The following is a 27,140-nucleotide window of genomic DNA, read 5'->3' on the forward strand; positions in this document are numbered from 1 at the left end:
TCAGAATAAGGGACTCACACAGTGAAGGGATGGAAAAATACCTTTCAGGCAAATGGAAATGAAAAAGAAAGCTGGGGTAGCAATATTTATATCTGACAAAATAGACCTCAAAGTGAAGGCCATATCAAGAGATAAGGAAGGCCACTTCATAATACTAAATGGATTGTTACAAAAAGAGGATAGAAACCTGATAAACATATATACATCCAATGCAGTAACACCCAAATACATAAAAAAAACTCCTGTAAGATATCAAGGGAGAGATCAACAACAATACAATCATATGAGGAGACTTTAATATACCATTGACATCACTGGATAAATCTTCTAGACAAAAAAATCAGCAAAGAAACAGCAATGCTAAATGACTCCCTAGATCAGATGGACTTAACTGACATCTTCAGAACATTTCACCCCAAAGCCATGGAATACACATTCTTCTCAATGGGACATTTTAAAAAAATAGACCACATATAGGGTCACAAGCAAAATCTCCCCAAATTCAAGATGATTGAAATCATATCAAGCATCTTCTCAGACCACAATGCCATAATATTAGAAATAAACTACAATAAAAACAATTTAAAGAATTCAAACACTTGGAAGCTGAATAACATGCTACTAAACAATGATTGGCTTACCAAAGAGATCAAAGAAGAAATTAGAAACATCCTGGAAACAAATGACAATAAAGACAACAATCCAAAGTCTATGGGACACAATGAAAGCAGTCCTGAGAGGGAAGTTTATAGGCCTACCTCAAAGAAACAAAACAAAACAAAAAAACCAAGGAAAAATGGTAGTGAATCATCTAACTCTACAACTTAAAGAATTAGAGAGGAACCAGAAAAGCCCAGAGTGAGCAGAAGGAATGAAATAATAAAGATCAGAGCAGAAATAAATGACATAGAGACAAAACAAACAAAAAACCCCTAAAAACAACAACACACCAAACAATATTCTTTGAAAGGATGAACAAGTTTGATGAACCTCTAGCCAGACTCACCAAGAAGCAAAGAGAGAGGACCCAAATAAAATCAGAAATGAAAGAGGCAAAATAACAACAGACCCATAGAATTACAAAGGATTGTTAAAAAATACTATGAAAAACTCTATTCCAACAAACTAGACAACCTGGAGGAAATGGACTTATTCCTAGAAAAATGCAACCTTCCAAAACTCAATCAGGAAGAATCTAAACATCTCAATAGGCCAATAACTATGGAAGAAATTAAAGCAGTCATCCAAAAGTTTCCAGCAAACAAATGCCTGGGGCCAGACAGTTTCACAGGGGATTTTCCCCTAACATTCAAGGAAGAACTAAAATCTGTCCTTCTCAAACTATTCTAAAAAAATCAAGAGGGAGGACTACTTCCAAGTTCATTCTATGAAGCCAGCATCACCCCAATACCAAAACCAGATAAAGACAACACAATGAAAAAGAATTACAGGCCAATATCCCTGATGAACATAGATGTCAAAATCCTCAACAGAATTCTAGCAAATCAGATCCAGCAGAACATGAGAATCATACACCATGACCAAGTAGGATTTATCTCAGGGATGCAAGGATGGTACAGTACCCGCAAATCAATACCATGATACATCATATAAAGAAATTGAGAGATAAAAATCAAATAGTCATATCAATTGATGCAGAAAAAGCATTTGACAAAATCCAGTACCCTTGCTTGATAAAAACTCTCAGCAAGGTGGGAATAGAAGGATCATACCTCAACATAATAAAAGCCATATATGACAAACCCACAGCCAACATCATACTCAATGGGCAAAAACTAAAACCATTTTCACTAAGAACAGGAACAAGACAGGGATCCCCACTCTCACCACTCCTGTTTGACATAGGACTGGAAATACTAGCCATTGTGATCAGACAAAAAGAAGAAAGAAAAGGCATCCAAGTTTGAAAAGAAGTAAAACTGTCCTTATTCGCAGATGATATGATACTGTACACAGAAAGCCCTAAAACTCCATAAAAAATTATTAGACTTAATAAATGAATTTGACAATGTAGCAGGATACAAAATTAATGCCAAGAAATCTGTGGCATTTCTATACACCAATATGAACTTACTGAAAAAGAGACTAAAAAAGCAATCCCATTTACCATCGCACCAAAAAATTAAGATACCAAGGAATAAACTTAACTAAGGAGGTAAAAGTCCTATATACAGAAAACTATAGGACACTGAAAAAAGAGATAGAGGAAGATGTAAACAGGTGGAAGAACATACCATGTTTATGGATTGGTAGTATCAACATTATTAAAGCAATCTATAGATTCAATGCACTCCCCATTAAAATACCAATGGCATATTTCACAGACCTAGAAAGAGCTCTCCAAAAATTCATCTGGAATAAACAAAGACCCCAAATAGCTGTAGCAATCCTGAGAAAGTTGAACAAAGCAGGTGGGATCTCAATACCAGATTTCAAGCTGTATTTCAAAGCCACTGTTCTCAAAATAGTCTGGTACTGGCACAAGAAAAGACATAAAGATCAAAGGAATAGAATAGAGACCCCAACAACTAAGTTCAGAACATTTCACCCCGACAGAGGAGGCGTGAACATACAATGGAGAAAAGACAGTCTCTTCAATAAATAGTGTTGGGAAAATTGGACAGATACATGCAAAAAATGAAACCAGACCACCAACTTACACCATATACAAAAATAAACTCAAAATGGATAAAGGACTTAATTAAACATAAGTTGGGAAACCATAGAAGTACTAAAGAAATGCAGAGGCAGCAAAATCTCAGGCATATGCTGAAGCAATTTCTTTACTGATACCGTTCCTAGAGCAATGGAAACTGAAGAGAATATAAATCGGACTACAACAAAATGAAAAAACTTTTGCACAGTAAAAGAAACCATCAACAAAACAACAAGAAAAACCCACTGTATGGGAGAACATATTTGCCAATGTTATCACTGATAAGGGTTTAATCTCCAACATTTATAGGGAACTCATACAACCTAACAAAAGAAAGATTAACAACTCACTCAAAAAGTGGGCAATGGACCTAAATAGATACTTTTTGAAAGAAGACACAATGCCAAAAGACATACTGTCCCATGCTCAAAGTCACTAATCATCAGAGAGGTGCAAATCAAAAGGACAATGCAATATCATCTCACACCTGTCAGAATGGCTATCATCAACAAATCAACAAACGACAAGTGCTGAGGATGCAGAGAAAAAGGAACCCTCATGCACTGATGGTGGGAATGCAGAATGGTGCAGCTACTGTGGAGAGCAGTATGGAGTTTCCTAAAAAACTAAAAATGGAACTCCTATTTGACCCAGTGATCCCACTCCTAGGAATATATTCCAAGAAACTAGGAACACCAATCAGAAAGGATATATGCACCCATATGTTCATAGTGGCACAATTCACCATAATTAAGATTTGGAAGCAGCCTAAGTGCCCATCAGCAGTTGAGTGGATTAAAAAACTGTGGTACATCTACACAATGGAATACTACACTGAGGTAAAAAAAAGAAGGAATTCTTACCATTTGCAACAGCATGGATGGAACAGGAAAGCATTATGCTAAGCGGAATAAGCCAGTCAGAGAAAGATAAATATCATATGATCTCACTCATTTATGGAATACAATGAACAACTTAAACCGATGGACAAAATAGATCTAGCAACATAGAAGCATTGATCCGACTGTCAAACCTCAGAGGGAAGGTAGGGGTAAGAGGGAGAGATCAACCAAAGGACTTGTATGCATGTATATAAGCCTAACCAACAAACCCTGCCAACGGGGGTGCGGGAATGAGTTGGCAGGGGAAGGCAGGGGGCAATGGGGAAATAAGGACACATATGTACTACCTTAGTCAATTAAGAAATAAAAATACAAAAAAAAATTCTGTAGCCTAATCTTTTCAGTTTTCCTAAAATATATAAATTACTGATATAAATTTTCCTGAATTCAGAACAGCTTCTTCTATCACAACATGATATATTTTATTTCTCCAATATATTAAATTGCATTTCTTTCCTGTTTAATGTCACCTATGAGGTAGGAAAGGTGAAACCACTTTATTGGATCCCATTACTGTTTTGTCATGCAATTAACATTCTTATACTCCTGTTAACATACCTATATTGATATATCTGAATTAAAGAAAACGCTACTACTTATGGAAGGTCTCAAGGATTATTTCCCAACACATACTAGGAGCCAGAGAACGAAACGTGTGTATCCTGGGACAGAAGGGAAGCGGGGCAGCAGAGGTAGTTTGTGATTTGTTTGTGAAGTAGTGTAGGCTTAATATTGTGGACTGTTAAAGGTTTTCCAGCAGAAAACTGATGAAACCCAAATGTGGCTGTTTAAAGTTTTTTGTCTCCTAGAAATCGAAGACTGAAGTTGTGGACAAAAAAATGATTAATGGAATCGAAGTTTATTGAGAAAAGCCAATGCTGGAAAGGGTCTATTTGGGATTCAGGAGCAGTCTAGTGTGCAGAGCTTTTTTTTTCATGTTACCATCAGGAGTAGTTCAGCATCTAAGTTAATTAAAGTCTATTAGTCCATGAGTGGAGTCCCATATGGCCATATGCCACGCGGGCAGCAGGTGATGTGCACCCTACAGGTTTCCCTTGTGCTCTGTGCGGGAGGGGGAAGGGCTTTTTATATACAGGCCGTCCTTGGGTTAACGTCGGAGATCTGTTCCTACAGCAGTAAGTCGGAACCCACTACATAAGCCTCTATGTCACTCACATGGAGCACATACACAGCTGAATACAGTAATGAAATGAAACAGTAAAAAAAAATTTAAAAGATAACAATTCCTGACCTTCACTTGTGGTAAATAAATAACAAAAAACATAAAGCACATATGTACATATGTCAAAATCACAGAACTTTTTTTTTGTTAAAAATTTTTTTTTTATAAATACTGTAAATGGGAGATGGCTTAAGTAGCCTCGGATTCGACCTAACCTGAAGACTGCCTGTATATGCTTGTTAGTTTCTGATTGGTCCTTTCAAATAATTTTGCCTTAGATTATCTTGTGATTGGTTATCTGCAAGCTGCTCATGTCTCCCTTCCTTGCCTTTCTTTCCCTACCCAGTTGGGGTGCCTTAGAAACTCCTCTTAGTTTTACTTTCTCTCTTTTCCCAGTCCAGTGAGGCTAGAGAGAGGTCCAGTTCCTGAGTAGGGGTGGCTGGGATTGATGAAAGAAAGAGACAGACACAGAGATCGAAGGAAAAAACCTGGGCCTGGTGGGACCACTGTCCTCTGACAGGGACAGGGACAGGGACTTCAAGCCAATACAGTGAGTTTATTTTATACAGCAAAAAACAGTAAGTTTTACTAAAAGTCTAGACAAAGGAGATTATGTGCATTCTGGGGTGGGCCCGAGTCATATTTATTTATTCCTGGTGCTTGGCTGGATTTAAATAACAAAACCCACCCCCTGGCACCTGAGCTGAAGATCAAGCTGACAACACTCCTGCCTTTTGACAAAGCCTGTTTCCAGGATGTGGCTTTGCCAAAGCCACTGGATTCAGCTGACAATAATTAAAGAAATGCCCATGTGCCTTCCCAGGTACTCTCTACAATGTAGTGACAAAACTCATTTGTTAGCATAAACTGAACAGATTTTCTGTGTGAATTATTTCAGTGATGGTACTGGTCATGGTAATCTTAGTTGATTCCCGATATTTTGTTGCTTTTGGGTGAAACTGAATTTAATTGAACTTTGTAAATGTTAGAAATAAAAGATAAACAGCCCTATGCATAATTATTACTAGGGATACCTTTCTTAAGTTCTTAGAGTTGGACAAATAAAATGGATATAAGACCATTAACAAGATAAAAAATAAAACACCTATTTAATACATGTGCTCAGGAGAAACATATAGAAAAGACTTGTGCATTCCAAAGCTATCTTTAGCGCAGAATTAAATTGTAGGTCACCTATCTGGTGTCTGCTGATAATTGCTTGGTGGGTGTTAGAAAACACACATCAGAGTTGGTAAAAAATTTCCCTAAAAACATGGTAGTAGAAAATGTGTCAACAGTTAACTCCTGACCTTGTACATTGAGTGTTAGTAAAAACAGTAAGCAAGGGGTGGCTCAATTGAGGAGAACCTACTTAGGTAAAAACCCATGTTAAAGAGAATTAGGCAGAAACAAGCCAGGTATTAGAGCTGCCAAGATTTGAGAAAAATGTTTCAGTCCCATCATTAGGTGTCCGGAGTGAAGCTGATGATTACCATGATGTATAGCAATACTACCTTACTTTTCTGAGACTCTGGCAGCCCCCTACAATGAGTTGCATATGTAGCATAAGTTTTAGCTTAGTTCAACTTAATTTGAACTAAGTTTTATTTCCTTAGAAAAAAGGAAAATTTTAATTAAAATACAGTGTAAAAATTTAACTTTTACATGTATTAAAACTTCATTAATGGGTATAATTGAAAAGCATTTATTTGTATAGGATCTGATAATTATTAATTTTTTAGAAAATCTGACTATCTTGGGAAAATACCATTGAGTGATTGTCATTATACTTAGGATAGTTGATTTATAGGTAGGGCAATAAAATTGGAAAGGCAAAGATGTTTTTTATATGCCAAGCTTTCTACCTGCATCTTACCTAATAATTGATAAACATGTGAATTGACTATACCTCTACTATGCCCACAGCAATCAGAGTGAGTATGCAAATTAGAAGGCCAAAGATGGCGGCTGTCCAGCTGATCCAGGCACAGAGTGGCCAGGCAGGGCAGGATGCCTGCTATAAGAGGGAGGGTGGGGGGCAAAGGGATCTACAGGAGCAGAGTGCTGCAGCAAAGACAAGACTGGAGTCTGCAGCGAAGACGAAGATGGCAGGCTCTGGCCAGAGTCTCCTTCAAAGATGAAGATGGCAGTCTGCAGTGAAGATGGCAGACTCTGGCCTAAGTCTGCAGCATAGACGAAGAAGGCAGACTCTGGCTGGAGCGGAGGCCTGGATCCTGGGTGCCGGAGGAAAACCAGTGCTGGAAGCCAAGGGAAAGAAGGCCTATTGCACTAATCTCTTCATGCAACGGGTCTCTAGTTGTTAATATAAAACTAGAGGCCTGGTACATGAAATTCATGCATGCTGGGGCAGGAGCTCCCTCAGCCCAGCCTGCATCCTCTTGCAATATGGGACTCCTCGGGGGATGTCAGGCCTAAACTGGCAGTCAGACATCCCTCTCGCAAAGCAGGTTGCTACATGCACCAGTGACCATACTTTCCATACAGGTGAAAGGCATCTTGCTGTTGTATGGGCAGCTACAGGTGAAAGGCATCTTTCTGTTGTATGGGCAGCTACTTTTTTTGCCCTGATTATAAAAAGTACTACATAACATGATCCTTCTGAGGCAATAATACCATTTTTTTCCCATCTTATGGGTGGAAAAACTGAAGCAGAGAGTAGTGAAGTAATTGGCTTTGACCACAAAACGTGCAAGCCAGAGACCATGCTTGCCATTGCTGCATCATCCTGTTTTTAGTGTTAGAGTAGCTTGCCAGGTTTTAATTTTTAATTAAGAGACTGTTCCCAATATATAGAGTAGGGTCCCTATGCCTGGCTGGTGATCAGGACCATCTGTGGAGTGACCGATGCGTGAGAGGGGGGAGGGCAATCAGGGTACCCCGCTGGGACCCATCCCCCGATCACTGCTGCCAGTCACCTCCCTCTTGGAGGGCAGAAGCTCAAGATAGGAGTTACCCCCAGGTGGTGCATTGAGTATCTGCCCCCTGGTGGTCAGTGCACATCATAGCGACTGGTCGTTCTGCCATTCGGTCGATTTGCACATTAGGGTTTTATTATCTATGCTAATTACAGCTTCAGTGGTTGTCATGCCCTCACGCTGTGATGCCTTCATGCCATCACATTCCCACAATCCATCACCGGGAGGCTGCATGCGCAGTGGTCACATGCAGATGTGTGGGGACTTGATGCTGCATGTGCTGCACAGAGGCAGGGCTTGGCAGCTGCTCTGCGTGGCCAGGCCTGGGGGTCCTGCCATAGGACCGCCGGCTCTGGTCTATCTCTTTGGGGCAATCCATGGAGGAGCCCCGGATGGGTGGGCAGGGCTAGGGCAACCGATCGTGGGGCTCCTGCACTGTGAGAGGGCACAGGTCAGGCTGGGGCGACTACCCTCCCCCCAAGTGCACGAGTTTTGTGCACCGGGCCTCTACTATAGGATAATTATTTAGCTTGTCACTGAATACAATTAATTAAACTATAGTAATTTATATTTATATTGGCATTTATTCTTGATGTAATTATAAGTGTATTTAATACAGGCCATAAAATTGACTACAGCTCAATGGGGCACATAATTTTTGAATAACTTTTATAATAACTCAATTATTTTAAAATAAAGTTTTAATTTAAAATGTAATAGATACCTATCTTTAGGTATATAAAGGTATAAAATAGAAAACAAAGATCAGGTATAATAGCTATTAAATCTTACATAGTTCTTCCCAGGGTTTCTAAATATAGTATGCATGTATTTGTAGGCAGATACATACTTACATGGTTAAAATAATATCATACATACTAATTTTATATACTATTTATCATTTTCTAAGTATACAGTTATAGCATTAAAATTCTTTGTAATCATACTTGATGAGTGCATACTTTTTTATGGCTCAATAATTTAATCATTCCTTAGTTAGGAATGTTTATGTTATTTGTGATTTTTTATTTTATAAGTCATACTGTAATGAAACTTCCTGTATATAACTTCTTTCTTCATTTATATAATTTCCTTGCGATAAATTCCTAGAAGGATTATTACCCTGTCAAAGGGTATGAACAGTTTTAAGTCTTTTGATAGTGCTGAATTGCTTTCTAGAAAGGTTGTATCAGGAACACTCCCATCATTAATATAAGGAACTGTCTCTTACCTTGCCCTTTTATGAGTAAACTAGGGGCCCAGTGCACGAATTCATGCACTTTGAAAGGAACCATGGGCTGCAAGACTGTGTTTAGCATGTAAGAGGGTCTTGCACCCCCCGCCTGGCCCCTCCTGCCATGGGCCCTGGTCCCCTGTCAGTCGGCAGCCCCGCTCCTGCTGCCACTGCTCTCACGTGCTGAACAATTGGGCTGTAACCAGCAGCGGATGCGAGCAGGGCTGGTGCCATCAGTGGGTGCAGTGGTGGGTGCTGCCCTGGAGAAGACCTCAGCGGCGATCAGGCTGGCAGCCACCACTTGCACCTGCTGACAGCACCGAGTGTTTGGGACTGGTGCTGGGTACTGGCTGCAGGTGAGAGCGGTAGCTCTAGCACCAGCTGCATGTGCAAGCAGGGCCGGCAGGGTCTCCGGACCAGCAACAGGTGCAAGAAACTGCTGCTGGCCCTGATTGCTCCTCAGGAGCAGGGGAAGGTGGAAAAGCCCTGAGGGGCGATTGGGGCCAGTGCTGAGTGCCGGCAGTGGGTGCAAGTGGGGCCAACGCCTGCAGTTGGTGTGAGGGCTGGGCAGGACGGTGGCACATGGTAGCAAAGAATTTCCAGTAACCACTAGAGACTCGTCATGATGATAGCAACCAATGCCCTGCCTTAGTCTGGCACCCCCACTCACTTGCTCTACCATCCCACTACAGCTGACGCTCACCATATCCCATGCTCTGCCGCCCGCTGCTGACACCCATCATGTTCTTCATGAGCCCCCTGATAGTAAGCATATGTCCTAGCGACCGGTTGTTAAGTTGTCCTGCGTTTGGTCTATTTGCATATTAGTGTTTTATATAAACTCTAATTTATAAACTTCATATATATAAACTTTAGTGTGTATACATATATATATATACACACACACACACACACACACACACACACACACACACACACTAGAGGCCCGGTGCATGAAATTTGTGCATGGGGAGGGGTGTCCCCTCAGCCCAACCTGCACCCTTTCCAATCCAGGACCTCCTTGGGGGATGTTCGGGCCTAAACGAGCAGTCAGACATCTCTCTCACAATCTGGGACTGTTGGCTCCTAACTGCTCATCTGCCTGCTTGCCTGATCACCCCTAACTACCTCTGCCTGCTGGCCTGATCACCCCTAACTGCCCTTCTGCTGGCCTGGTTTCCCTCAACCCTCCCCCTTCTCCCACCAGTCAGCCTGGTTGCCCCTAACTGCCTCTACTGCCGGCTTGGTCACCCCCAACTGCCCCCCTCTGCAGGCCTGGTCGCCCCTTCCCCCCCCTCCACTGGCCAGGTCACCCCCAACTGCCCCCCCCCTGCTAGTCTGGTTGCCCCACGCAGCCTGCTGTTCGGTCGTTACTGTTACTGTGATGGCATCCTGGACAATTCGCATATTCTCTATTATTAGTACAAATAGAAATTAATAGAAGTTGGCTATATCCTTACCATTACATGTAAAATGTGTAAACTGTTTTTTGACTGAGTGAAGTTTAAGTTTTTTGGTAGAAACTGTTTTTAAGTACTATATCTAGAGGTTAATGGAGTGTGCCTGATCTTTTTTATGGTTGTGTCTGTATGTGGGTCATGTTTCCTTACCATGGCCCTTTCAAGTAGCTAATTGCACTTAAGAGAAATTACCAGACTTAGTAGAGTCTATGCTTTGTTTCTCCTTTACACACCAGACTGGGAAATCAAAAGGAAAGACGTTTTAAACATTTAGAAAATGTATTCTCACAACCAATATTTATTTATTTAGTTCTAGTCATTATGGTAGATGTAATCTCATGAATTCGTTTGGATTGTTTTGGGTATAGTATTCCCATTTTTCTTATATGAAGGTCTAGATCTTCCCTGTCTAAAATGGTAGCACCTAGATGCATGTAGCAATTTAAATTAAATTAAATTAAATTAAATTAAATAAAAAACAATTAAATTTTAGTCCCTCAATTGGGCAATAAGTTAAGTGCATTAAGAACGGGATCAAGTTTAATCCTTGTACTATGAGATAGGTATAACTATCTGTATTTCATACAGGAGAAACTTAAGGGCCAGAAAGGTCAATTAATGTGTTCAAGGATAATACACAGTGCCTAAGTGGCTGGCTTTGCATCACATCCACGTGGATATTTTTGCTAAGTGTAATTTTTGCCTTTTTTTTTGTGTGTGTCAATTTTTCTCACTATTTGTCTCACTATCTCTTCTCTACCAGTGTTAGCACATTTAGTATCCACATTTGTACTATTGTAACTTTTAATGGGTCTATAATCTACTACATATGTTTGTGACTAGGAAGATATGCTTTATAGTGTGGAAGAACTTTTTAGAGGACTGCATTTGATAAAACTGCATTAATGCAGGATATTTACTAAGTAGATTTCAGGCTCTCTCATTAGATACTCTCACAAAAAAGGTAACTATAAAGCTAAAACAGGGCTCATTAAACCTTTTCTGTGAAAGACAAGATCATAAGTATTTTAGGCCTGTGGGCAATATAGTCTGTGACAACTATTTAGCTCTGATTCTGTAGTGGAAAAGCCTTTACAGACAATATGTAAATAAATGGGCATGGCTAGGTTCCAACAAAATTTTATTTACAAAAACAGGACATGGGCAGGTTTGGTCTTTGAGTCCTGAGTTTAATTTCTATCATCTAAGCTAATGTGTTTTATATGACTTATTAAATTATGTATTTATTTATTTAAAGCGCATTGATGTATAAAATACATTGCGCAGATAAGAGATATTAGGATATATCATTTAAAAGATGTAACTTGAATTTAATGGGTCTCTGGACCTGTTTTCATTGAAAAGTACTTGAATTGCCCAGAATTTTGAACTTTGTTCATGGGTACGTGTATGAGGTTTTTTTAAGTTATAAGATGTATTTGATTTTTTTTTTTTTTGTCAAATGGTAAGAATAATGCTTAACAGAGCAGTTGAAAGAATGGCATGGAAGACTATTGTACCAGCAGAAGATAGCTGTTGGTGCTGGTATTGTCTTCTTGGGTCTCCTATATTTTCCAGATAAACTAGTTCTTATATAGAAACTTGACAAAGGCAAAAAGAAAAAAATTTACTTTTCAGATGGAAGTGGGAAAGCTATCAGTCATTATTCTCTCTCTGTAAAAGATCCTATATAATAAAAGCCTTATGCCAACTGTTCAGTTGTCCAGTCGACCGTTCAACCAATCAAAGCATGATATGCTAATAATATGCTAAGGCCGCTCAACCACTTGCTATGACAAGCACTGACCACCAGGGGGCAGACACTTCAACCTGTAGGCTAGCTTTCTCCTGGGTTCCAGCCGATTGGGCCTGAGCTAGATGGGCTGGGCATACCCTAGATCACTCCCACGGTTCCTCTCTGGCTGACCAACCTCCCACATCTCTCTTTGCCCCAGTTGTGCATCAGTGAGGTCCCTTGGCCCAGCCTGTGCACTCTAGCAATCTGGGATCCCTCGGGGGATGTCAGAGAGCTGGTTTTAGCCCAATCTCACAGGCCAGGCTGAGGGACCCCACTGGTGCATGAATTCGTGCACCAGGTCTCTAGTGATAGTATAAAAAAAACCACCACAATTGTTTTGGGTGGGGAGAAATGACAGTATAGTAACATATGCAAGGCTGAGTGGGTAGATAAATCACCTGAAAATGAGGACAAGAAAACGAAACTTTCTTCAACAGTGGAGAGATAGGGTGAAGAGAAGAAAGAAAGAACTTAGGGATGGGACCAATCTATGGGAACAGAACCTAGGTTGGATGTGTGAGGAGTTATGAACTAAGAAGGAAGGGGAAGTCAGTAATGTATGAATAAGTACATCAAAAGCACCTTTTCCCGAAGATGAATGAACTTTGTGTAGCAGCATTTGCCTCTGGAAGAAATACTTTCTTGTGTCTCGCCAAGGGTGCTGAACTAGTTAGCTAACAACTTAACAGTCTGACTTTGCTAAGATGTATAAGGCACGGCACATGCATATTTATAATTCCTATCTTCTGCATTGACAAGCTACTGAGCATTAGAGATGGGAAGACACATTTTCATTGATGAACTAAAAACACTTTTTGAAACAATCCTGATAAAATAGTTACATAAATGAGTAAATCCAGAGAGAGTTTCTGGATTTCTTTGAAATCTCATATGACAGCAGTGTCAGACAAAGATGCTATGAATAGTTTATAATATTACTTGGCGCTATATATTCTCAGTTCCATTTTTGAATTGGATGAACTGTGCTGTCTGGGTCCATACTAGATATGGTTTTTATTGTTCCTTGGAGCAATATAAATCTCTCCTAATGTAGCTTAATATCTAGAAGTTATGTAGTTTCTTGGTATGATTGTAAGGCCCTTGATATAAAATAACCACATATGCTTTAAAGTAGCCCAATAGGTAAAAAATTCCTAAATGTAGAAGATGGATTTGGATGATTTAAGTCTATGATAATTTTTTTATGCACATAGGGAAGTATATACATCTAAAGACTTTTATAACTGAGATCCCTGAGTCAATTTAAAACTTGCTTCTGTACCACTGGGGATAGAAAGCTCTGTTACGTGGTTCATATCCTTTCATGTTGTCTTTTCTCTCCGAGTACCTTGGGGTTTGGTCAGCTATGGCTGGGTCTTTGTCACCTCCTCTGTGACATGCATGGCCTACATTAGATGACTGCTGGGTAACTTTCACCTGCAAAATTCGGTGCTCTTACTAATCTAGGCATTAAAAAAAAAAAAAAAAAAAAAAAAAAAAAGATCTGGTCAATACTTTTATCTTCTGGCCACTCTGAATCCCTTCTCAAGAAAGTTTACTCCTGCTTCTGGCTTATTGTGGGTGCATATTTGAAACTTGCCCATGTACAAAATAAAAATGTAATTGATGGGATGCTACACTGGTATTGTTTAAATGACATGACCAGATGTGACAATAAAAACGATTTGCATTTATAAAAATAATTTCAGCTATATATCGGTATAGTCTATCACTTGGTGTGATTTTCCTTGTTTTTCATTTTTATTTTTAAAAACATTAAATAAAAATAACCACCACCTACAGTGGTGTATTTTATTTGAAATGTCAAAAATGTTTTTAATATCATTTTATAATATATTGAAAAAATCTAGAAGTCATGCTCTGTCACAGGTAAATCGGTCTTTTAGTTATGAGGTTGAAAGGCAGAAGTGTGCAGGATGGCTGTTATCTCTTCTGCTATACTTCAGTGGTGTATATATAATCTTGTGCTTTCTTTAGTGTGAGAGACCCTTCTAGGGTTCAGCTAAGTTCTGTCTTTTAAATGATCCGTCTGAAGTTTATTGGTTGTAGATTATAGACAAAATAAAAGAAATTCGTCACATTTAAAGTCAGCCCAAGTGGTTCAGAATATAACATGACTTCATAATAGAAATTTTCTTCATTCCAAGTATCTAAATGGCAACAGATGGACATCTAGAGGTTAGGGAGTTAAAAATGATGTTCAAGATTCTTGTGATTTAGAGCAGTCAATATTAAGCCTCTGTTTGCAGATTTTCTTAACTCGCTCTTTAGTCTGCATGGAAGAGGTGGTGCAGGAAACCAAGATGTCTATTAGACAGTGGGGAAGCTTATGGGAGACAAGAAAGACACGTTTACTGTCCTCAGAGTGAATTTTAACTTGTGCTTTGTATGTGTGCTCTTTCCAGAATCCATGAAAGAAGTTTCCACAATGGTTTGCTCAGCTCTCAGAAGAGTTGCCCATGTGCGTGTCTACCTGGTGAGGACGGCAAGTAGTGTCTCCAGAGGCCACCGGCATCTGGCCTTGGGCTCCAGGCCTGCTACTTCAGAGTCTGCTGCCCGAGGAGCTCCAGGTAGTGTGGTGGAGCTGTTGGGTCAGTCCTACCCTCAGGATGACTACAGCAATATCTCCCAGAAAGTCCTCTCCAGAGTTGGCAGAAATCTGCACAACCAGCAGCATCATCCTCTTTGGCTGATCAAGGAGAGGGTGAAGGAGCACTTCTATAAGCAATATGTGGGCCGCTTTGGGACCCCGCTGTTCTCAGTCTATGACAACTTTTCTCCGGTGGTCACGACCTGGCAGAACTTTGACAGCCTGCTCATCCCAGCTGATCACCCTAGCAGGAAGAAGGGAGATAATTATTACCTGAATCGGACTCACATGCTCCGAGCGCACACCTCTGCACACCAGTGGGACCTGCTGCACGCTGGGCTGGATGCCTTCCTGGTAGTGGGTGATGTTTATAGGCGTGACCAGATCGACTGCCAGCATTACCCTGTTTTCCACCAATTGGAGGCTGTCCGGCTCTTCTCCAAGCACCAGGTGAGTCTTGGGAGTTTTCATGGTTGAAGGCGTGGATAGTCTTGTTGAGGTCACTACACTTTATCTCAATGAAACCGAAACAGTTATTCTTTGCAATTGTGAGTCACCCAATCTTGATGACATCCTTTGTATAGGCCAGGCCTTGATATTTTTTGACTGACTTGTTGTGTAACTACAGATAGTGGTAGGCTTTTGTTTTCTCATCTGTCCTTTTCCTTTCAATACTGATCTGCTTTTCTCTGACTTTCTTCTAAAGAATGAGTAGTTAGTGGCTCGAATTTACCCTCAATCCAAGGTGGGTAAACATGTAGCACTAAAACCTGTGGTAAGTTTATGCTACTTCTCAGTTAGTAGAAGTTAACTGTGTGTTCACACCATTAGAGATTAATGCATTTCTTATCCTACCATAGAGGGGACTGGCTATTTATTGGTTTAGAATGTAAACTTTTCTTGCTCCCATGCTCTTTCCTTAACCTCCCCTGCTTTACAATTGTGGACGCTTTACATTGTTTTCTTTGTGAGATGTCTTAATTGTTGCTGCTCTTGAAGTATATGTTTGGATGCATTGAACTGTTTTGATGAGAAAATCTGATATATATTTTTTTCTTTTAATATATTTTTTATTGATTTCAGAGAGAAAGGGAGAGGGATAAAGAGAGATAGAAACATCCATGATGAGAATGCCTCCTGCATGCCCCCTATTGGGTATTGAGCCTGCAATCCGGGCATGTGTCTTTGACTGGAATCAAATCTGGGACTCTTCAGTTTGTAGGCCAATGCTCTATCCACTCAGGCAAACTAGCTAGGGCAGAAAATCTGATATTCTTATCATTCTCAAAAGACCCAATTTCTTTAAGCTATTAGCTCATATCTTAATGTACTGTGTGTATTGTATACATCTTCCTTTCTTTTTTCTCCTTTTTTTTGGTTGCAAATTATGAAAATCCCTAAAAGCTTGAGTCTATTTCATAGAAATCTGCAATACTACTTGTTTTTTATTCATATATTTTTAATCCATCTTTGTTTTTCTTAAATAAATAGAATTAAATGGGACAAAGGGAATATTTTTATTACTACTTTAGCTCTTCTTCCAAACACATTTATTGAAACCATAGGAATAGTTATTTTCATAAACCTCCCTCTTGCCCACACAAGCTAAATGGGTTGTTGGATGTGAAAAGGAATAATATAAGACCCTTAGGCTAATAGTGGCCATTGCTCTGTTGTATTAAGCATCATGTTATAGGACACAGCTATTTGCTTCAGGAAGTGCAATTTCATGTGAATTTCTACTAATATGACAACAGGTTACTTTTACTAGTATGCAAAAAGGCTATTGAAACTTGATCTCAGAGCACCTTAGATTAACATTCTTACTGCTTAGAATTGCTGCTTTCTAAGGAATAATAACTATTAATAAGGATATAACTTTATTATGAAATGAAAAGGAAATTAACAAAGACAGATCAAAATCTGGGAAATCTGACCAAGTGATAGAATGTTACCTGTAATTCATGTGCTAGAGCAGATGTGATGCCAGTAATATGATGTCTAAGTCATAGCCACAGGCAGTATTAGCCCAGCTTACCTCATTAGAGAAATAAAAAAGGTGTGTGCTCTGATTTGTAAGCCTGCAGGCCGTGCAAGTGGCAGTGGAAGCTGCAGGACATACACTAGCATTTATTGGAGGAAAAGTCAAGGCTGCTTTAGAAGGTGGAAAATAGGGAGAATAGTAGAAAGTTAATCTTTGTGCCATATTTGTTTTGGGTCCAGTCCAACTTAGTCGGTAGTAGGCGTGGCTAAGTTTTTAATAATCCCAAATCTTACAAAACAGATATAGACTCTGGAATAGCAACCCCAGACCACAGGCAAATTTTATAAGACAACTGGGTAACAAGGCCTCCCCACGATCCTCCCTCCCTCCCCCCCTCCTCTTCCTCCTCCTCCTCCTCCTCCTCCTCCTCCTCCTCCTCCTCCTCTTCTTCTTCTCTCTCTCTCTCTCTCTCTCTCTCTCTCTCTCTCTCTCTCTCTCTCTCTCTCTTTCTTCTTTCCCTTCCCTCCCTCCCTCCCTCCCTCCCTCCCTCCCTCCCTCCCTCCCTCCCTTCCTCCACATGTGGGGCATGCGGGAAGAAACTGGACAAAAATCATATGGATGAGATCAGTGGTGGGGCAGTGAGGGCAGAGGGTGGGATGAGAACTGGGTGGAGGGGAGTTATGGGGGGGAAAAAGAACAATTTTAATAATCTGAACAATAAAGATTTATTACATATAAAAATAAAAATTAAATAAAATAAATAAAATTTAAACACATTTGATTACATTAATGGCTCATGACAAATCTTTTAGCAAACTGGAAATAGAAGGGAACTTCTTCAACATTATAAATTATTTTGTCAAATGCTCACAGCAAACATCATAATTTGTGGTGAAACATTATAAACAGTTATATCAAAATTAGCAACATTTCAGCATTATTTGCCATCACTGTGTCTATTCATCATTGTGTGGGCAGTTCTAATTTATGCAGTAATCCAAAGAGAAATAGAAATTACAAGCATTGGAAAACATGAAATGGATGTGCTTCATATGTAGATGATAGGTCTACCTAGAAAAATGAATAGAATATCCAGGTCACTTATTTGAACTACTAAGTTGTATATAAAGAAAATATAGATATGTTTCTTAACCACAAGTGATAACTCATTAGAAAATATAATAAAGATTTAATTCATAGTATCATCTAAAACTTTCATGTCTAATTGTTGCAGATGTTAAATATATTTATATATAAAATTATTAGATATTGTTAAAAGACGTAAATGAAGAAGAAAAAAAGGAGAACTGTACTGAATATGGCAGTTTGCCTAAAGTAAATCTTTAATTCAAGTGTAAATGTAATAAAAATGTCCACTGGGTAATTTGGAGAAATTGAAGGTCTGATATGCAAATGCATATGAAGGATAAGTTCATAGATAGCCAAAACAATTTTAAAGATTACCATAGTGCAAGGGGACATGCCTTCTCAGGCATCAAGAATATAATGCTCTTGTTATTAAGATAACTTAGTATTAGCACAAGAGAACCCCCTGAAATAGCTCTACTCATATTTGAGAATTTATTACCCTATATAATAAAGAGGTAATACGCAAATTAACCCTCGTGCTGTAATGCTGTCACAAGATGGCGGGGGTGGGGCTGCCTGCCACTGCAGTTCCCGTGGCCTCATAGCGGGGCGGAAGGCCCATTAGCCACTTTGTACACTGTCCCCGGTGTTCCTGAGGCCAAGCCAGGGGGCAGGGCCCAGAGGCTTCTGCAGGAGTTCCCTCAGCCCCACTGGGGGCCTGGTCCTAGCTATTGCTCTGCAGGGCTTACACCCGGGTTCCCTCAGGCCATGGGGGGTTTTGCGGGGGGGGGGAGGGGGGGGGTTCGTGAGGCTTGATGCTGCATCCGTCTGCATGGGCACAGGCAGATCTGGATCTCACGGGATTTTGAAGTACTTGCAAGTGGGTGGGGACTTGACTCTGGGTCTCCCAGCGCAGGCGGACTTGATGCTGCGTGCCATTGGGCACTGACCCAGACTCTCACAGCAGGGAGGAGGGTGAGTGTCCCATCCCCCACAGAATCAGCCAGAATCAGCCTTTGTTCAGCCAGCTCTGAGCAGCCTGACAGCCAGGACTCTCATTCACCTGTATCCTAGACCCTGACAGCAGGGAGGTGGGAATATGTCTGAAGAGCAACTATTGACACAGAAGCCAGTGTCATTGACAGAAAATGTCTGAAGACCAACGGGCCTCTGAAACTTAAAGAAGGCGACCTCGGCCAAAGTAGCTCTGAAGCTGAAAGAAGCTTCATCAAAAGTCCAATGTGCCTCTGAAGTCGAAAGAAGGTGGCACCAGTGACGACAGCATATGTTTAAAGAACAGTCATCAACAAGTACCACCAATACTTGCAGGAACTGCCTTCTCAGTGAAAATGGAGTACATGAGGATGCCATTCTCCAACATAGTTGTGGTGGAATGACTGACTGTTAGATGTCAGTTTTGCTATCACTAAATTTCTGATGAAAAACCATCTGATGGGAAATTTACTCGATATTGTAGCAAAGGTAGAGTTTGTTCAAATGATATACATTTCCCAGAATACCCAGCATATTTAAAAAGATTAATGACAAATGAAGATTATTTTTAAAAAAATATATTTTATTGATTTTGTACAGGAAGGGAGAGAGACAGAGAGTTAGAAACATCGATGAGAGAGAGTCATTGATCAGCTGCCTCTTGCACACCCCCTAACTGGGGATATGCCCGCAACCAAGGTACATGCCCTTGACCGGAATTGAACCCCGGTCCCTTCAGTCCCCAAGCCAACGCTCTATCCATTGAGCCAAACCGGTTTCGGCTGAAGATTTTTTTTTTTTTTTAATATATTTTATTGATTTTTTTACAGAGCGGAAGGGAGAGAGATAGCCAGAAACGTCGATGAAAGAGAAACATCGACCAGCCCGCCTCCTGCACATCCCCTACCGGGGATGTGCCCGCAGCCAACCTACATGCCCTTGACCGGAATCGAACCCGGAACCTTTCAGTCCGCAGACCGACGCTCTACCACTGAGCCAAACCGGTTTCGGCTGAAGATTTTGACAGTAAAACTTCCATGGAAAATATTCGTTCAAGAAATAGTTCTTTGCTTTTGCTTCCATGGGTACAAATATTGCATTGCCATCATAATATGGGCCGTACTGTTTTAGAATACACGGACAAGTTTATCAACATACTGGACCTTTACATCCTTCGGATGGTGTTTCTCACAAGTTTGCTCAGAAAGATTCCTGATCAACATCAAAACTTCATGCATGAAATAAGTGAATTAACAAAATTGTACAAGATGCTACATGAGATAGGAAAGGAAGCCCAATCTGAAGCAGCAGCAAAAGGTATAGCTCCCACGGAAGTAACAATGGAGATTAAATATGATTATAACAGTGACCCAGGTAGATATAATTCTCCCCGTGTAATGGAAGTTGCCGTCATATTCAGAAATGAAGATGGAGAACCCCCTTTTAAAAGGGACTTGCTCATTGATTGTAAACCAGATCCCAATAATCTGAATGTCACTAAAATGAAACAAATCAGTATCCTGTTTCCTACATTAGGTCAATGACATATCCTATTCTTTTTCCACATGGGGAAAAAGGCTGGGGAACAGATATCTCATTAAGACTCAGAGACTTCAGTGTAATCGACAGTGATACTAGACAAAAATGTAAGGACATGAAGCACACAAATGCAGTATTATAGATTTCGTCTCTCTTTGCGGGATGCGTTCAATGCTATTTTAAATGCAAGAAAATTAACAACAGTTTATTGTGGCTTCACATTCAAAATGGAGTCCAATTAGATAAATTTCATTAAAGCAAACTGATCTAAGTTGAGAGTTGAAAAATATAGTGGTTTGATGGTTTATCTCACGTCTAGATCTGAAAAGGACAATGTGCAATTGGTAAAATGGTAATACTTCCACTACTCTCCATGAGAGTAGTCCCAGAACTATGCAGCCGCGATATCAGGATGCTTTGGAAATTGTAACAAGATATGGCAAGCCCTATTCATTCATATCCATGACATGCAACCCCAAATGGGAAGATATTACAATTTACAATGCTGGCAAAAAGTTGAAAACAGACCTTGACTTCGTAGCCAGAGTTTTTAATATTAAGCTGAATGCTATTTTAAATGATATATCTAAATTCTATTTATTTGACAAAGTAATAGCTAAAACCCATGTCACTGAAATTCAGAAACTTGGACTGCCTCACACTCACATGTTATTGATATTAGATAGTGAATCCAAATCATGAACAGAAGATGACATTGACCGTATAATTAAGGCAGAAATTCCGGATGAAGACCAATGTCCTCTACTTTTTCAGATTGTAAAATCAAATATGGTACATGAACCATGTGGAATACAAAATCCAAATAGTCCATGTAGTTGGATATCCCATCCATGCACAAATTTTGTGCATCGGGCCACTAGAACTATTATAAAATAGAAATAATGTTAAATAAATGGAGAGGTAGGGAATCTACATGAATTGCTGAGACAGTTATCTATATGGAAAAAATTGGTATCTATCTCACACCAAATGCAAAATTCAGTTTTGGGTATATTCACACTTCATTTGTGAAAAGGAAGCCTCTAAAAGTTAAAGAAGAAAAGAAATAGACTATCATTATCAATTTTGGGATACAATAGAATATCTTAAGCAAGAAAAATCCTTAATGAGAAAAAACGATGACTGTCCTAAGGTAGTTCTGCCTAATAAAAGACGTCATTTATTATGTTAAAAGACAAGCAACAGGCTGCATGGAGGTATTTACTTTGTATATAACTAAGAATATTAGGGTTGATCAAATAAAAATGTCTTAGTATGAAAAAAAGAATCCAATAGGGAAAAAAGTCTGACAATACAAGTGTTGAACAATATGTGGAGCCATCGGCATGCTCTTAGGGAATATAAAAACCTACCCCTGAAATTCCATTCTCATATATGTATATATTCTTTGGATACATTCTTAAGTGCTTATATCAGCAAATAGGTGAGAATGTTTCCAGCACTGTTAGTGTTAGCCCAAATCTGGAGCAACCCATGTTTCTAACAAGTGTAGAACAGATAAGTAAATTGTGGTATATTTATAAAATGTTATGAGAGTGCCGTATCTGTGAAAATGAGTAAGCCTCAATTACATACATTAATATGAATACATACAGAAAATATATACTATTTGGCAAAGAAAGTTACAGAACTTTCACTGTATGATTGCACTTATGTAAAGGGAAAATATAGGGCTTCATGCATATGTGGAAAACTTAGGGAAAGTAAGAGAATAATTTAAAATTCAGTTTAGTTACCTTCTTGAGAAGCAGTATGGCTATTGTGACCAAGCATGAAGGGGCTGCAGAGTTTTTGGCATGACTCTCTTTTCCGAAAATGGTTATGGGTACTGAGCACACATGTATGTGCTTTTATTATTCTTGAACTATGATATATTTATATACATTTTATGAATGATTTATTGTATAATTTTTTTAAAGAAAGAAAAATGGGCAAAAGTCATTAGCAGCATATTGATGGAAGAGATACGTGATCAGCCAATAAATAAGGACTGGCTTGATCAGTGAAAAAGAAAATGCAAATTAAAATGACCAGATATTATTCCAGGCCCATTAGATTAACAAAAATTAATAATCCTGACAATACCAAGTATCCAGAAGAACCATAAATCCATACCTTTCTAGTGGAGTATATTAGTTGTCATCACTTTATATAGGTATTTGGAGATTTCCAGTTTTTAAAAAAATCATATAATCCATCATCTGGCATTTAAAAAAAATTTAAAAAGAACAATGTACACCTGTACATTGAATACTTTATAGCACTTAACATAAATAAATTAGAATGCCTATGTCAACATGCATGAGGTTTTAATAACATCTTTTATAGATTTTCAAAATATGCCAAACATGTGCTCTAACTGTGTACTTGCTCATGTCTCTCTTTGTTTTACTTTTTTCAGTTTTCTTTCTTTCCATACACACAAACACACACACACACACACACACACACACACACACACACATCACAATGACACAAACAATGTTTTTTGTTAGATAAATATGTAGGTAGGTTTGAAAAAATTGCATGGTAATAATAAACACCAAAATCTTGACAGTGATTACCTGAGAGGTAAAGGGAGGATGAGTGATATCTGCAGTCATCATTGTTTGCAAATGATGCAAAATGTTATGATTTTTTTGGAGCATAGAAGGATTTTTGAGATAAATTTTGAGAACCATCATTCTATAGCTTCAAAACTGAAATTTTATAAAACATTTATTGAAATATTTATTTTATAAAGAATAGCGGATTTCATGTTTGACAGACCTACCAGCAGAAACCCATATAAATCATGCATTTATTTAATGTGATTAAATATATTAATTAAAAAGTATGTACCTAGACTATTACTCAAAGAAGCTGTTTCTTTTGTCCCTGGTAATGCCTTGTCCTGTTTCACCAGCTGAGCTCTGCGCGCCATTTCTCCAAATGCACTGAAGGACTGTGTTGGAGGCAGCCTGTCTATAGTTTATCCTTTACTGCTGGCTCCAGTGTTTGTTTCTCCAGTGTCTTCATTCCCCTTTTAATGACTTCCTCTGGGCCACTTTATCCAATTCTTTCTCTTACATTCAAAAATATGCAAGCAATTCTTCCTCCTGAATTTAAGATTATTCATGATGAGCCTTTCTTTCTTTGCTCAGAAAGAAACAAAGGGGAATGTTTTTATAGAAAAGATGAGTGAAGGTGTACAGAGGAGGAAGCTTTTGATATAATGTTGACCATAACACATTACCAAAATACTGTATCAAGATGTTTGTGTCAAGTTTATATTTCATCCCATCCTCAGCCCCCTTAAAAAAAAAATCACTGTCATTCACTATTCTTCCTGTAGGAGGGTGGTTTAAGGGGTTGTGCTCCTTGCCCATAATGACTCGAACCTTTTGGCATGGATATCCTTCATTTTGAACAACCCTTTTGAAAACCTTTGTGATTCATCCTTATTAAAGAAACCACTCTCATTTATCATTTTCTAATGATATTTGATATTCTCTCCCACTTTCCAGATGGTTCATTAGAACCCTCCTGTTCTTAGGCTTCTTTTCCAAGCTTCCCTACTGTTACTCTCTCAGTTTTGCCAAGGGTAGCCTCTTTATTCCTGCTTTCTGTCCCGAATCACTTTTCTGTCTGTCTTTCAGTAAATGACAGGGTTTTATTCTCCACCATGTGGTTATTGGGTTTCCTTAATAGCCTCATGCAGAGAGGCTTTATTGAAGAAATTTTTATTTGGCCTTGATAGATTATAGTCACCATGTTTTCCTAATCTCTTCTTTAAAATCTTTTATGAAAGACTCCCCCTGTTAAAGACACACTTGAATTGAAATGGCTTTAATTTTTAAAATTTGTTTTCTCTACCTAAATGTTTACTTAAGTATATCTCTTGACAGTGAACTGAAAGGCAACTGATCACAGCCAGGAGTCTACAATATATTGGATTTGAGTAATACCCTATTATTGAAGGACAAAGAGGGTTGCAGAACCATTTAAAAAGAGGCCAGTCTCTGTTTCCTGTGGCACAGGGCGTTTGCAGTTAATTAGTTCTTGCTTATGACAAGTTAAAACTAATAGCCTCTTAATATGAGAGCTTGTCAACCCTCATTGAACTTTCTGCACTTACTACCTTGAATTTTTGGCTTGTGTATGTCTACTATGGTATCTCCAATGGGTTAGTCAGTTCCTTATGGGTTTCACTCTACCTTCTTTCTGCCTCCTTGTCTCTAACCCAGTGTCCTGTACAGAGTAGCATTTGGTAGATGTGGCATTTGTTGTCTCCCTTGTCCTAGTCTTACAACTTACACTCTGTAAAAGATGGCAGCTAACATAGTAAACTGCGTGACAGTTCCACCTATCAGATTTTTTGGATGGGCATTCCCAACTATTTTTCATGCTCTGGCCTTCCAGAGAAGCAGATGTATCAGTCAGGGCTGGATTGTAAGACAGAAACCACACGGTAACTCAACAAGAATTATTAAGTACAAAACAAAGAATTGGGGTAATAAGGGATGGGTTAGTAAGAAGTAAAGAGAACTCTGCAGTGAGCACTGGCTCGGTGGTAGTGGTGTCAGTGCCTGTGGAATTGCTGGGTATCCACACTCTGGCACTTGCGGGAAATCTGCTCTCTAGATTTCAGGTAAAGCTGTTTTGGGGGAGGTGTCCCACAGGAAGCACTCTGCTCTGTAAGTGCCTAAGAAGAGTACTTGCGGGAGGCACCTGGCTACTGTGGGAGCACCTGGGGAGCTGAGTGCTGCTGCTTACATTTCAGGGCACTGGGATCCAGCAAGAATTCCTTTGTAATGTCTCTCCAGTGATGTCCTGACTGAGCTTAACATTGTGCTAGAGGGCAAAAGAAAAATAAGGGCCCACCCAGTTTTTACAGAGCATTAAGGAAGGATTGATTTGTGACTCAAAGGCAGTGCATTGGCAACTGGCACAATCAACTTGTTCCCTGTTCTGAATATATATAAGTTTTTAGGGAGATAGGTTGTTATTAACCCAATAAAAAGGTTGCTGGGCAAGTCACATCTAGGAAGACAAAAACATTTTTTCTTGATTCTAATTTAAAAATTCTGAATATAAGTTAGGTAGTGCATGTTATAGTATGGTAAGAAGCTAAGAAAATTCCAGGATAAGTGGAATAAGGAAACTAAGACAGTTAAATAGCAGTTTGCAGCCACCTAGTAAATCCTATCTTCCATAAACTAAGGATACTTATGAATCAGAAGTTTGCAATTCTCCTCAACAAGAGAGTAAATAGCTCAAATCACCCTACTCAGGGAGAAAGATAACATAAATCCAATTAGTGCCATTTATCAACCACACCTAAGGTCAGACAAATTAAGAGAATAAATCTCATTTTGGTACATCAGCATAAAGCTGATGAATATTCTATTGTTCTGCCCCTAAGACCTTCCCTAAACTCCCAACCTTTAAAACTTTTGGAAATGAAGGTCCCAGTGCGCTTTCCCTCCAGAGAGCACGCCCTGGACATTTCTTCCCTCCTCTCCTTCCCCAAGGGCACTATCTCCTAAACTCCAAGGGACCCCAAGAGATTCGCAAAGAGGGGAGCAGTGAGCACTGGGAGCTTGCCCTCAACTAACCCCCTGAACCTGTCTCTAACTCCCCCTTTACTCTGACTTCCCAGTGAGCCCAAGCAGCCCAGCCTAGGCTCTCCTGCTGCTGCTTCTATGTCTTTCTTTTTCTCACTGCCCTAAGTATATTTTTGACAGTGCAGATGCTCTTCAGTTATTGGCTCTTAGTGGATGTAAAAAGGATAAAGGATATTCTGAAGGGAAAAAGCTTGTGCTCCTGAACCAATATAGCATCCAGAGAAAAAAACAGATGGATATTCTCTAATCACATCCCTCCAAGATCTCAGGAAAATTATTCCCATTTATATTCAACATTTGCAGTTGGAGACCAAAAGGGTATCAGTAGGTTTTACTGAATCCACATAGTTATAGTAGCAATATTTTTTATACTAGCTGAAGTGTGAAAGTAGTAAATATTTTCATAGTGACATGCTGCTTCACAGTAGACTTCCCATTTTGCTAAAGACCACGTTTTTTACTGAAAGCTATTTGTATGGATTGAGTGGCATAATTCACATTTTCATCTTGGTAGGGTCACGTGCAATATTAATTAGAGTTTTCTTTCTAGGGAGCCTCAAAACCGGCTAGCAATCTGTATGTGTAGATGCATAGTTTACTCTAAGATGTAAAAGATAACACTCCTGCTATTTGACTGATAGTGTGGCCTTTAACAGGCATCTTAGCTATCTGCTTTCTGAGGCTTTGTCCTTGACTTACTGTTTAATGTCATCCTCCTGATTCATCCCGGGGAGTTCTCAGTGAAATAGTAAACTTGTGAATATGAAGGTAAGGTACAGTTCTCTTAAACACTGATATTTTTCAGCTATATAGTCTTTATATAGTAATGTTGTTCATCATAGCAATGATTTCTGACCTTTTTCTTTTACCATTTGAGAATCTGCTGAGAGATTTGGAGACCCCCCGCCCTCCCCACCATACACATAGCATTTTGAATAGTTTAAGGAATATTATATGCTCTTTTGTATTAGATTATGAAATTAGAAGTAATTGTTGAGGACAGAGTTCAATCTCCATGTCGGTATTCCTAGTCTCAGTCTGTAGTAAATTGGAAAATGTATTCTTTATTCTCTTAGCAATTTTTTCTTGGATCACATTGGGAACTAA

At 39.3% G+C, this 27,140-nt stretch overlaps 1 protein-coding gene across 1 annotated transcript in view; it reads left to right on the forward strand.

Annotated features, from left to right (window-relative positions):
• Positions 1-27,140, forward strand: part of FARS2 (phenylalanyl-tRNA synthetase 2, mitochondrial) — a 481,250-nt gene that overhangs the window by 68,641 nt on the left and 385,469 nt on the right. The window contains exon 2 of the mRNA XM_084873142.1: positions 14,617-15,251. Coding sequence (XP_084729268.1) covers positions 14,622-15,251 — 630 coding nt within the window. The 5' untranslated portion in view covers positions 14,617-14,621. The remainder of the gene's footprint in view (positions 1-14,616; positions 15,252-27,140) is intronic.

Source organism: Pipistrellus hanaki (genome assembly GCF_964339955.1).
Source record: "Pipistrellus hanaki genome assembly, chromosome: 2".
NCBI lineage: Eukaryota > Metazoa > Chordata > Mammalia > Chiroptera > Vespertilionidae > Pipistrellus > Pipistrellus hanaki.